Below are 14,081 nucleotides of genomic sequence, written 5' to 3' on the forward strand. Positions count from 1 at the left end.
TTGTCATTAATTGAAGCCAACTTTCAGCTTATCTCTTGGGTCTTATTAAGTATCGCCGGCCGAACGTCCTGCGTCTACAGGTGACCTGAGAGAGCTGATTCGTCGTATTACGAATTTACCTCTGTATAGCACAGAATATTTCGAACATTTCCAAATTAATTTTCGATTCCGCAGGCAGAATTGCCCTTCACTACTGAAGTTTATCCGGGATTCCGGTTCTTACGCGGGATGATCTGGTGTTTTACCTCATAATCAAGGAAGGCGCTGACGCTGGTCCTCGGCGCGACTGCGACTGCGGCGGGTAAGTGAGCGCGGGGCCCCTGTCGCGAAGACAGCCGCGCGGACAGCGGCGCGCGGGAAGGGCTGCGCTTCCATCTTCTCCCGAGGAGTCCTCCTCCCCCTGCGGGATGTTGCCGGGAGAGGGCGGCGCCTCCCGCTTCCGCGAGGGAAGGAAAGGCAGTGGGGAGGCCGAGGGGCGCTCTGCGCATGCGCCCTCCCGATGTCGATGGAGAGGAGGTCGCCCGGTGGAGGAGGAGGCGGCGAGGGCCCGCTATAAAACAAAGCCCGAGGTGTAAACTCAGGTTTTCCAGTTTGACAAAACCGAGCGCACCGTTTGTTTGGTCGTTTTTTTCCCCGTTTTCCACACACTCCGACGGAGGCCCACGGCAACCCCCCCAGACGCGAGCGGAGCGGCAGCGCTGGCGGACGCTGCTCGGCCCGCGGCATGCACAGGACCCGCAGCTGAGCCAGGCCGCGCGCCGCCCCGGGGCCGGCACCATGCCGCGCTGCTACCTCGTCAAGAAGGCGGCCACCAAGCACCCCGCGGGGCCGGCCTCGTCGGGACGCTGGCCGTACCGCGAGCCCCTCAGCCCCAGCGAGGCCGAGACGGCGCCCTGCGCTCCTCTCTTCGGCGACCAGGCCGCCGACGAGCGGCCCGCAGTCGTCACCTCGGCCGCTTTCGGGCGCACCAGTCCCACTGCCGGTGAGTGGACCGCGTGCCACGCCGCCGGCCACGCGCGCACACGCGCCGCCCTCGTGGGACGCTTCCGCGTCAAGGGCCTCCCTTGACGCCGAAGGGCCCCGCAACAACGTCACCACGTGTGGCCGGCACGACGGCGAAAGCGCGCTGCGTGACAACGACTCGTCGCGATCGGCACCCAGTTCGGGCTCGCAACGGGGACAGACAAATCCAGTCAGATGCGCGACGCGACCATTCACTCATGCGTCCGCACGCGGTAAGAACAACGCTGTCAGTGACACCGGAGCTGTCAGTGCACCAAAGTACATGGAAGGAAGTCGTTTTAGAGTGGTCGCGCGCAAGGGGAGTATTAGCGAATGTTGTTTTCCGTTGCGCGTCATATGAGTAGAAATGCTTGTCGTCACGAGCATGACGCGACCTCTTAGAAGCTTGAAAGCTTTAAGGTGGTTTATTGTAAGGTTGTCGTTTGGGATGCATGTAAATAATGTCAACAGTTCAAACCAAAGATGACAGCCCGAGAAAAAGAGCTCAAGCTTCTTTTACTAAAAAGCCGCATTCAACATAATTTCACTTCAAATGTGACCCCGCAAGTTGCGTGCTTTAAAGCACTCCTTATAAAGTTAAGTAACTCTCCGCATCCGCAGACAAAACTGTATGCTTGAATGTGATCGCCTTGTGAGCATGACGGTATCCGTTTTTCATCGTCAAAAGGGTAGCAGTTCTACTGAAGATTTCATACCTTCGTGCAATTTTTCGCTTAAAATATAGGTAGTTGTAAATAGCACCTCACAGGTCCCTTGAAAGATGCTAATGTTTAATGAAATGGTCTATTCATACAATACAACTTTGAGAAATGCCGACAACAAGGTAACAGATTTTATTGATAACGTCTAAATAGACCTGCGAGGAGTGTTAAATTGTGGGGATTGGTGACGAACCGCCTTTCTTGTTTGTGAAACTAGAGAGGGGAGAGTCAGAAGTCTTGCGGAGTCACCTGTCACTCACTGCGAAAAGAATGGCAAATGAATGAATCAAAATGTGGTCCTCGCTTTGGCGCGGAGTACTAAGAATTGAAATTTTTAGTCTATGAACGTGATTCTTAGGATGTCGAAGCATTTTTACTAAAAAATAAAGACGCCCTGCGCAAACCTGTCCGACCGAACAGTTTTTAATCTCAAAGCTGGTAAAAATACACCACATGAACATTTTCAGGGTGCACACAAATTTTATATCACTAAGATTATAGGTGCTGCAGTCGGTACAGTTTTGTTTCCAGAATTAATCGCCAAGTTTATTCTCTGAAATCGCATTATAACGTAACAAAGGGAATAATTGGTCATTTTACTTCTACAGAATCTGTGCGGTCAAGAAAATATATTCGTGCTATAAGAAATAGGTTAGAACAAACTTGTATTAAGCAACTTATGTGGTGTTTTATTGAAGGACTCGATTAGGGCATATGTACTCTTTTTACGTAAGGTAAGAAAAAAAAGAGAATAAGTGACCGTTAGCGCATGTTTAAAACGTTCAGACGGAACAACGGTAACAGAACGCATTAGAAAAAAAAACTGCCTCAATGCATTTCTGCATATTGCGCTTTTCACGTACTAGGAGAACCTCCAACTAATCTTGAACCCGCAGTGTTGTTACGGCCGACCAGTAATTTTTGCTGCCGAGCACGAGGCCACGCTATCATTTGCCGGCCGTGGCAGCCGCATTTCGATGCGAGTAGTGAAAGCACTCGATGTCTCAGTTGACGTTACAGAAGCTCAGCTAAATGAATTCAATCTGGAGGACTCTGCAACGGCGTCTTTCACACACCTCATACTTCTTCGGGACCTTACACCCTACATATCATTCTGCTATTCTTGAAAATGGCCAGACCTACGCTATATGTAAGAACTGCCTAAATATTTCCAGAATTTTTTAGGCTTTTATTACGGGCGGCTAGCCAAAAAGGAAGCTTGCTTTTTGAATAGCAACCACTTGTACCGAAACAAAAGAAAAACGCGTCCGTACAGCTGCGCCCCTTTCGAGAGGCACATGCGGTCGTGCTCTTCATCGAAGAAAACTATATCCTAGCTATATAAGCATGCAACGAACGACCTCTTTAGGAATCGGGACAGTGTTTTCTTTAAAACACTTGGTAATATATAATACAAGCTGTAATGAACGGTAAGCACTGCACGAGGCTTGCCACCTCCGAGCGAAGCTGTACACGCACCTGTTCGTACCTGTATTTGCATTGATAAACTGTTATTGATGATCACCGCTCAGCTTATAAACAGGCATGAGTATTACCATTGTAACTAAGTGTGCAAATTATCGCGTTACTTAGTAATCTGCTAAAGAATGCTGACGGCAAGAAATGTTCCGGTGCTCTTCGCGCTTGAGAAAGCGGCTTTGCCACTATAAGACTCTCTCTGCAAAAAAGCTTTCTTTACAGGAAAAACAGCTCGACTGTTTTGATTGCAGCTGCTAGGATCAAAGCATGTGGTAATGATGGGATGAGCCGTGTTGCCCACTTATCCTTTTATCTAGCAATTAGTTGAGACTTTTAAGAAATTACTCTGTTTGTGTGCACTTATACAATTAGACAATAATAAAAACATATTCCTTTTTGCAGTTGGCATTTCGTACAAGGATTAATGACGCCCAACATGATGCTGTTCTCTGCGGGGATTCATAGCTCGATAGAGAACAGAAGAAAGACTATACGGCTTTCACTGTTACACCGTGCCAGAATGAAAACTTTAAATATTATCTTTTTACAGTCAGCAACAATGATAGATGCTTCGAAATTAAATCTGCCCAATAGTTTCTCTAGGACACAAGTGCGTTGCCTGTTGAAAACACATGAATTAGTCAAGAAAGTAATACGTCAAATTAGTGCCGCTCTTCTGCAGGCTCACTATTGCCAGAAGCACATTTATTTGCTAAAATATACGCAACATTGTTTCTACAATATTATTTTCTGTGTGGTTGAAATCGTCGCGCTTCTACCTTCCAAAGTAACGATATGAATTAACTTTATGACTATGAGCAAGCATTGATATGCGTTGATAATTAAAAAGCTCAAATCACAAAAACAATTGTAGGAGAGTGGCTAAAGGGGGATCCATAGGTCGCTTCACTTCAGTGGCTCCTGTAGCTGAAATGTCCACTCCTGCTAATAAAGAGTTGTCTAAGCACTCGCAGAAAAAGCAACGGATAATTTTGGGCCAGAAATCAACAATGTAGGGCACCGATAAATATGAAGTGTAGCTTCAGGTCCGTCAGTGCAGCGCACTAGTGCAGTGAGATGCTATTCTAGCCAATGGGTGCCCAGCAACACTAACACCCATATCGCAAAAAAAGAAGAGAAAAGCAAGACCTCAATGAATAGCGCCACTCCTACAAAACATTGTACACTTTATCATAATACACAGCGTCTCAGAAACTTTTCGCTTATTATGGTCCCAACCTTCATATTCATTTGTCCTCTCGCGTTGAAGTTGTTTTCATCTTTGCGGCATGTTAAAGGACAGGCATTCATAAGCACACAAATAAGGGTTATGACAATACGAAGTGAGCACTACCTTTCTAGTTTGACCTGGACCAGATGTTCCTTCCAGCCGTCTGTTGAAACCTAGCATGTGAATCGTGAGTCAAAGCACCTCACTATTAGATGCGATTTAGGAAATTACACTTAGGCAGCACTATTTAAGCAAGAATTGACGACATAAAAATGGCCGCATTGTTTTTTTCACTAGCTATTTTTTAAAATGCTCACCCGTGTTTGGCCACAACGATGATAATTTCTTGGAGTTTCTTAACCCCTTGCCGCCTTTAGATTAAAGAAAGGCCAGGGACGTATTTTGCAACACTTCATCCCTCGATTCATTTTTTCTCTGTTACTTCCGTCACGAGCCGCCAGTAACTTCATTGTTTACAAACTGTAAGGTACATATTTTAAAGTCTCTGGTATCGAAGGTGTGGCTTCCAGTGGCAAGCGGGTAAAAGAATGAAAAAGAAAAAAAAACGTTTCACCAATTACGGCTCCTGGAAAATAGAGGAACAAGTGAGTTATTCCAAATGAGCCGCCGGCAAGCATTGCTGTAAATTTTACAAAAACCTTGCATATTAAAGTTCTACGCGCTAAATAGGTACGTGTCATGGACACAGAATGAAGCGCGATTATTTTAGGACATGGCCGTTCTCTATTCTCTGCGCCATGGTGAACCCAGCATAATCTGGAAATGTGCAGAAACGTCGCTGGCGCTAGAAACACCTTACTACTTCCATGTGAAATCTTATCGTTTTATTTGTGTGCCAAAAAGCCCTCAGCAGCTAGTCGCGCGGCATCACATAAGTGTAAAGTAGCGTGCTCGAGTCATTGTCGATGGTACGCCAGGTGTCATAAGGAAACAGAACATGATTCCGATATCAATACACTTTGTGGTGTTTGGCAGCAATATTCTGCCCACGTACGAGCGCTTAGATGTCATGTTTACGCAAAAAACAACTACCCTCCTGATTTCACAACACTCTGTAGGTCACAGTCATTACATTAGGTAACGCGAACAAGTTTTGTTTACTTCGCACATCTGAATGGTATGAAAACAATTGTGGCGAATTAGAGGAAAAGTGATTATAATCATAGTGTGCCACGCGGCTAATGCACATTAATGTTAATAAAACCAAGATAATGTCATTCACTACACATCGCTCTAACTTACCCTTTCCTGATAACATCAAACATACTCCTATTGAGCGGCTACAGAACTTAAAATACCTCGTTGTTATCATCTCAACTAAATTAAAATGAAATCACTACAGAGAATACATCGTCATCAAGGGGAGTAAAACACTGGGACTACCTCGAAAAATATTTTTCTGTGGCTGACGCTGAGCTTCAGGTGTATAAAACTCTATACATACCAGCAACTGATATCTGCCTCTATCATATACAATCCGTGTCAGACTTAATTAACACTGTCACTGGAAGCATTGCAGAATCATGCTATTCGTTTCATGCTAATCAGCTACACGACGACAGTGTTACAGAGTTTTGAAAATCCCTGATAATTCACGTACTTCACAATGCAGACACATTTCTATACTCCATACTCATGCAAACTTGAGCATATTCGATATTTTTCACATCTCTTTCAGCGCTCTGATCACCCATTGGAAGTATATCTGTACTTTTGCAAGACGAGCCTGTTCAAACACTCTGCCCTGCTTTTTGGCATTAGATTTTGGAATGAGCTGCCAAGTAACATGGCGTCTATAAATGATTTTGACGCATTTCGTGCCACTTTATCTTCACTATAGCCCTGCCGCTTCATGTTTGGTGCTCTCTGCGAGTGTAATGCCCCGGAGTGGGGAATTAAGGTTGCTGTAAATAAATAGGCTAAATATTCCTATTGCAGAGAGTTCTACCTATATACACGGCTCTTAGCGAATAATTAACCGAACCTATGAATCAGACATCCATAAAATGCTCTTAACTTAACTGTACAGCACAATACACAAAGCCTGTACGAAAATGTTTTGATACCCTTATTCTGCTTGGGTGTCATTTTAGCCACTAGAGCTCTAAAAGCTGCCATATGGACTTGTATTTCTGGTAGAGATGTTGGATCGCTAGAGACAAGACACCATTAGAATTGAGCTGTTAACACTGTAGAAAACAAATATCTTGTTGACAGCGGGTGACTTAAGAGCGAAACAACAAACATAAAAAAACCCACTCTTGTGAGACAAGCGTCCAGTCAAACGTCGTTATAACCACAGTGACACAAAAATGAAAGGACAAAATCAACTTTAGCGCTTTTAAGTGTCCTAATGAGAGCGATGGAACACGGGTGGCAGAGAGTAGACACAGAAAAAAGAAACGCACTAGAGAGAGAGAGGGGAAGTCATCGACGCTCGACCGCCTCTCTTTTCCTCTCCCCCCCCCCCCCCCCCCCCACCCGCCCCTCCCGGTACGTGGCAGAGTTTTACGTGGATAATTCAAGAGCTCCAACAAGGTAGCGTTCTCCGCAATACCGCTCGTAAGCCGATTACCTACAGCCGACCGCAGAAGAGGAAAAGGACCTGAGCCGTGGATCCAAAGCGTCTCCGCTGCGTGGAATCAGAGCCCGTGCTCCGTGCACTTGCCGCATCATTGCCTTCAAATTGCAGCAAGCAAAGGAAACATACAAAGACAGCTTTGCAGAGCAAGTAAAGAGGATGCAGAAGGGAAGAGGAGGGAAAGGAAGGAGGGGGTTCATTTCTAGGGCATTGAGGGGGCCGACCTCTCGGCTCTTGAAGCGGTCTGCCTGGGCCCCGTTCACAGCGCGTGCACCTAATAGGACGGCTTTGTGGCGTTCTCTCCTGCTTTAATGATGAAGGTAGCCCGCTCGTGGGAGGAACGGCGATTCACCGGCTGAACCTGGGTAACGAGAGCAGCCCGCGGAGTCAGTGTTAAAAGCGCCGATAGGTCTTCTTTTCAGGGACCCCGGGGGGCCGCCGCCGTGATAAACGCGAGCAGGTGGAGACAAAACGCCGCGCGTCCACAAAGGATCTCGAGACGCAGTTCACGAACTGCATTCTTCAACCAGGCTCTCTGAGCTTCGGACGAACATTTCAGTGCCCTGCGGATGCATTAACGCTACCGGCTTTCTGGCGCTTCTTTTCCTCCCCATATTAGTCCCCAATTTTCCTCCCCATATTAGCCGCCGCAGTTCGTTTCGTCGTCTCATTTGGTATTGAAAAGTAAATTTTACAGGTGATAGAAAGAAGAGTCTAACCACAAAGAAGTTTGTATATATGTTGCAGCAAGCAACGAAGCTCTAAAGGATGCGGATGATAACAACATACGAAGAAACGACACCACGAGCGAAATTTCACCTTCTTCGACATGGACCAACTAAGCCCCAAGGGCGTTTTCTGGTGCGCATATGCCATGTTTCCTCGGTTAACGATAAATTAAAAATTTACTTTTCAACCTTCTGGCTTCACAATTGTATCGACAAACCTGGGTGTAATTATATCTTGTACTGATGACCGCAAGCTGTCAACCAGATATAGGAACGCAAATGAATTTCCATTTGCCCTTCACAGCTGCCTTTTTTCTTCAGACGCAGTGGCAGATATAGAACAGGTCTGTCACAAGTAATTAATGGCAGCGTTCGTTAGTTCGGTTGAAGAGTTTTAGTTAACAAAATCTGCGCATTTCAACGTCGAATTAATCAGTGAAGTTGCCGTGATGCTGCATGATACAACGGTGAATAATTTCTCTAGTGCGGACCATACTAAGCAGTAAAGTCGCGGCATATTTGATTTGACTAAAAACATTGCTTTTAATTCACTGCAATAAAGAAGGAAGCGTGAAAGTATGTGTTCTCCTTGACGCTTCACATGCGTTCATGGATGATTATTATACCTCCGCCAAGAATGACTGAGGCGTCAATCGAAATTCATCCAGACATCCACACTCAATGAAGAGGGCCCAAATCTAGGCATCCCTGCGAGTAACTTCCGTTCGACTGTTTTATTATGCACAACCCCTATCCGTTCGTGGGAACAGACTCTTGCAAGAATTATTTCGCTGGTATTCTGCGACATTTCAGCCAGCTGTCAGTTTCTTCTCAACACATTACGGGGCATTAGCGACAGCGCGTCACTCTCGCGTCAGTCGCACGGAACATGCTCATTATTCCTTAATCCCCCCCCCCCCCTCCCAATTCCCTAGATCGGAAACTATGAAAAGAATGGAATCACAAATGCCAATTTATTCGGCACATTTCACGGGGAGGTTCAGAATGTTTGCGCTTGTGAAGGACACTTCGGACTCGGTGAAGGTGCTCGTTAGCGGCATACTTCGAATACGGCGCGATGGAATGAGCGGCACGAGTTGCCACTCGGCAAGTGCGCCCACCCTCCTCTCGCCCATTATCGCTCTCTGCTTCCTTCGTCGGGCGTGCGCGCTGTCTCCATCAGAGTGGCACAATACCTAGCGCCATCCACCCGCGCGGTTATCACATTAAAGACCGCGCGAACCGCAGAACGAGGTGGAATGTGATAAGCGCGCTTCACGCGCCGTTTGCGTCATATGCTTGTGGCGAGCTGGAAACCAAGCTGTTTCTTCTTTTTCTTATCTTCACACTGCCATCGCCTCGCTCTTAATGTCTGTGACCGCGCAGTTTTTTGTGGTTTTAAAGAATGTTGCGTAATATGTTACCTAACAACGCGTGACTAAGTCTAAGGCGACCGAGCAGAAGCGGTCAGAGTGCACTAAGGAAGGTGCTGAATTTAGGGGTGGGCGCAAGCTTTGAATTAAAACTCACGGCTCGCAGCGCCATTGCCAACGCAGTGCGCAAAGGTCCGCGTCGTGCGACCATTCGCAGCTTCAAAATACAAATGCCTAGGATCTTCTGACTGCATCTCAAGCGCTATCAGGCGAGTGGTTCGTTGCATTGTTTGGTGCTTGAGCTCAAGGGGTAGCTTACGCTCAAAGTTCAAATGTAATGCGTTGACAACGTGCGCAGTGAACGACTATGCGAAAACTGGTGCCAAACACTATACTGAAGGCGACGGAACTAGTGCAAACCGGAGTTCAGCGCGTAAGAAGAAGTGTGGGTAAGATATAGCGATGAAGACTGCTCGCTCCACCCGTCTTCATGGCTGCCATCTTAAGGACAGTTTTCAGAGCACCATTTCACATCCTGACAGGGTCGATACTTTTCCCGATGCTAAGTGCGCGGTGGGTTGTTCCTCATAAATGGCGCCATGTCAGAGACATAAAAAGCGATCCCACTCAACAGCGCCATGCTGTGGTTTTTCGAAGGTATTTCTCTGTTGATTAGGAACCAGAGAGAGAATTTTCTATGGAGAAATTCGCAGTCAACGAACTTCTGTCTCGCCTTACAGAGTTTTTACATTGAACGTTGTTTACAAGGGCAAACTAGCACTGACACCGGTTTAACGCCACGAATTAAAGCTGCAATTACCCCAACATGTTAGTTCCTAAGCTGTTTCGCGGAAATCCTCTGTTTTCAGAATTTACAACACCAACATTCTACCACTTCCGTAAACCCAAAAGTTCAGTGCCATTAAGTGGATGGTTGAAAGCGCGCTTGGCGCCCTTCTCCACAGGCGCTAAGACCCTGGCAGAAAGTACACGTTCTTGTCTTCTGCGACTATCAAGTGGCCAACCACGAAGAGCTTCGTTAAGTCCGAATAGGATGCAGGCTGGTGTTTTCGCGCTACTCCCCTTTCACCCTTTGTTTCCGTAACCCTCTTGCCCATGCTTTGTATTGTATACACCTACACAAACGTTGCTGTCCTTGTCCTGTAGAAAGACTGAAACATTGCAGACGCAGTTGGAGCTGCTCCATCTTGGCTACCTTGCGCAAAACACGCCAGCGACTTCTAAATTCTCGCAGTTTAACGTGCTTGCCACGCTACAGGAACATTTGGCTCTCTCAGGAACAGAGATCTTTGTAGACATTGTTTTGAAAGCTGTGCTTTTCACTGCACGTCGCTACTACACTTAAGGTGCTGTTATTTTATTTTTAAATCAATACCTTACTCGCTTCAGCGTGTATCCTTGCCTACGGGACGTGCACACTATAGCGTGCTATGACCGGTAGCGATCTATGACCTTTATTACGTCGCTTCCTCTTAGTCTACACTAAGTTCACTTCGATGCCACTTCGTGGCGTTTCTTTAAGCAGGCATTTTTTTTCTCCTAATAGGCTTGCAGCTTTCGCTTTAGTAGAAACGTAGTGCCACGTTTGTTTAGAAAAATTGCCCAGAGCAGCGAAAACAGCGCCCCACATTAATTACGGAAGAAATGGCAACGACGCTCATGCTTCCAAAACGGTTCGTGCTTAAAAAGAGCTCAAAAATTGAAAGAGTTCATATTTTGTCACATACAGAACGCCGCTTTTTTCTTCCCATGGGAGATGATAGGATAGGTGCCAGCGAGGAGAACACGAATAGGGGTTGGCTCCGACACGAGTTGCGCCAGCCTGTTTATGCATGCTCTTGCTGTAGAATAAGGCATGATCTCAACAGCAAGAAAACACCTAAGTACAGGTGATTCATTGCAAAAAAAAAAAAAAAAGCGAACCTCTAAGCTTAAAAATCCGGTCTGTTACTCTCTGAAACAGTGCAAGTACTATTACAGAAACAACTATCAAATAAACATCGGCCTCGCCTGGGGATTCTTCAGTCCAGGTGGAAACATCATTAAAGAGGCGTTCACGCCAAGCACCTTCATGCAAACACTACCCACGCAGACTGCCGTTCAGTTCAGAACGATCCATCGCCTTCTTCAAGTTAAGATAAAATGTCAGTTGAGCTAAATACCGTGCCTTGGGGATCGATTCACTTGTCAGCGTTACGTAGAAGCGGCATAACCTGAGAATCCTACCCATCTTTTCTGAAAGTGCCGGGTGAGCAGGTTTCTTCCATTTTTAGGGCTCACAGACGATCATGTGTAGCCGCGCTGCTAAAAAAAAAAAAACAGCTCGTTGCACACCAAACGATCCCACTCGGCCCCATGATTGTCGTCCTTGCGAGTTAAACTGCCCGCGCCCAGTAAACGCACTGTCGTCGCAAGGAGACACTTGTTGCATTTCAATAGAAACTGCCTGACAAACACTCGTAAAACTTCCCGAGCGGCGCCGCAGTATTTCGGAACGCTGTTTGGGGCGGCTGAGTCTCGCGTCTCCACTCGACCGACTTTCCTGGCAGTGACATCACCAGCAAACCAAATTGCAGCGCTGGTTTTCGTTGGAACTGCTACAGGACATCGACGAATCGAGCACCGGTCATTAGGCACGGCCAGATTAGCACACGCACGGAGATACGATTTTACCGGAGCGAAGCGGAAGGCGCTAAAAGCAAGGACGGACGCTGCAACAAAAAGAAACAAGAAAAGTAAGAAACAGATGTACGCTTGTATGCGGCGCACCACTCTTCTAATGCGGCAAAAATCTGGCGTGCTGCGTGGCCGCGGTCCTAAATCTTTGTCCCGTTGGAAGAAAAGTGCACGCATATCGTGGGGAGCAGGGGGGAAATTAATTGGCCTACTCATGGCAGTAAAAAGAAAAGTTGCGCGCAGAACAATTTCGGTAATCGCATGTTCCGGCCTATGTTGGCACCCTTGTAATTGAACGCGCGCAAAAAAGGCCAGCGCTCAATTTTATTACAGTCCTAAACTCATTGAATATTCATTAACGGCTGCTAAAGCATCGCGCGCGCGTCGCCCGAGCATCGGGCTTGCGAGCGAGGCGATCAGAAGTAGGGGAGGGAGGTTAGGAGGGGGCGGCGCCTAGATGCGCAACACTGGCCACGTCGCTGTCCATTCTGTTGTATTCGCCGCCGATGTCCGGATACGTGATCCCAATTTATATTCAAACTCTAAAAACTTGAACGCGCTTCAGTGGCTCCGTGCGCAGCTGCACGCCGACGAGGGGCACAGCCTTTTTGCTCTAATGAGTCCCCCCCCCCCCCCCCCCCTTCACCCCACTTGGCCGGCGTGGCATTTGGCCGCCCATCGTGCAGTAACGACGGCCTGCATACACCGTGGTCAAAAATGATAACGACTGAGCATTCATCCATAAAGTGCACGCGTACCCCCGGCGCGCAGCGAGGTCAAAGAGAAGGGGGCGGAATCGTCAAGGGCCGCGCCTCTGGTGATCAACGTAATCGATCTCCGCGGCTACCACCACGCGGCCTCAAACGCGTTTTCCCTTAAAAAGCGCCGCTGCTCGCCGGGCGAACATTCCGAGCATGTGCGGCGCCAGTCCTCCCCCCCCCCCCCCCCCCCCCCCCCACGCTACGCTCGCGGCCGCCGCGGTGTGCAACGCCAAGCGGATTACGTTCAGGTAACAGGTGATGAATAATTCACGATTAAAATCTCGACACAGATAAAATTATAACGACAAGCATTCAGCCCCCGCTTCGCCGTTTCCTCCCGAGTTTTGCTTTTACGCTGGCTTCGAAGCAGGCGCAAGAGATGAGAAGCTTAGAGCGTAGCTGTGTTATTTCTACCTCGGTAATTTCACGTACGCTCTTAAACGAAGGGAGTTCTCTGGCAGAGAAAATATAGCTTAAAAAAGCTACCAAAATACGCCTCTTTCATTTTCACGTCGTATTCTGCTTCTTCTTGCCATAAGCTTCCGCTGTTGTTGCTGCTTCTGGGGCATCGCGCAAGGAGATAAATTTGATTTTAGGGCTGCTCAATGGAGCTTTCTAATTCAGCGAACTGAAAACTTAATGCCCCGCTCTCTAGAAGTACTGATTGTCGCGTAATTAGATCGCGAGTTTCTATAAATCACTGCAAGGTAAGCCTGCTTTCTTGTTTCGTTCGTCACTTCTGCACGTGCGCATAAATTGCACCCTTGTGTTTACGTTCAACATCCACAGCTCCAGGCGACACCCGGAGCAATGTTTCTGACCCATTACGCGTATAACTTCTGTCGACTGGACGCGACGAGGCCAAGAAAAAGAAAGGAAAAATTGGAAGGACACTTAAGTTCCGCCTTAGGACCATTCTCTATTTTGCATTCATAGATACCTGGAAGTCCTCATACCCTTCCTGGCGCAGTGGTGCAGTGGTTAAGGAATGCGCCACTGCCCTGCGATGGCAGGTGCTCCCAGTGGTGGGCCTTGTGTGACCCACGTTGCTCTTCGTGAGCGACCTATCATTACTTTAACTGCCACCTGCCACGGTGGGCAGTTTGCTTACTATTTGGTTGGCAGGTTGTGATGACGCCCCAAGGTCACGTGACCTAGGTAGGCCACCTGCCTCCTAGGTTGCTCTCTGGGGACCACCTGCCAGAGCCATGCTGGGGATTTTTCGCTGACATGCCGGCGCCGACGGCGCCGACACCGGATTTGCTGGTGAACTCGGCCCTTCACGCTATCGCGTCAAAAGCACACAATAAGCTCCCAGTGAATTAGCGAATTTTATAGCAGAAAGTGTTATAGCATTGGTTTAGGCGTGTAGCCTTGCATTCTGCCGTGCAATATGCAGCGTCAGTCGTACGACCTTAATTAGTGAATTTCATGTAACTCAATTAACGCAATTTCATTTATTTAAGTAAATTTAATTCAATTCAAC

General features: G+C 47.5%; 1 protein-coding gene across 1 annotated transcript in view; it reads left to right on the forward strand.

The window, feature by feature from the left end:
* Positions 1-611: 611 nt before the first annotated feature.
* The window catches only part of LOC149350427 (transcriptional repressor scratch 1-like), a 45,757-nt gene continuing 32,287 nt past the window's right edge, over positions 612-14,081 (forward strand). Inside the window, exon 1 of the mRNA XM_089579449.1 lies at positions 612-982. Within this exon, the coding sequence (XP_089435575.1) occupies positions 778-982 (205 nt within the window). The 5' untranslated portion in view covers positions 612-777. The remainder of the gene's footprint in view (positions 983-14,081) is intronic.

The sequence above is a fragment of the Amblyomma mixtum genome, chromosome 3, assembly GCF_055824585.1.
Source record: "Amblyomma mixtum isolate Tamu chromosome 3, ASM5582458v1, whole genome shotgun sequence".
Lineage (NCBI taxonomy): Eukaryota > Metazoa > Arthropoda > Arachnida > Ixodida > Ixodidae > Amblyomma > Amblyomma mixtum.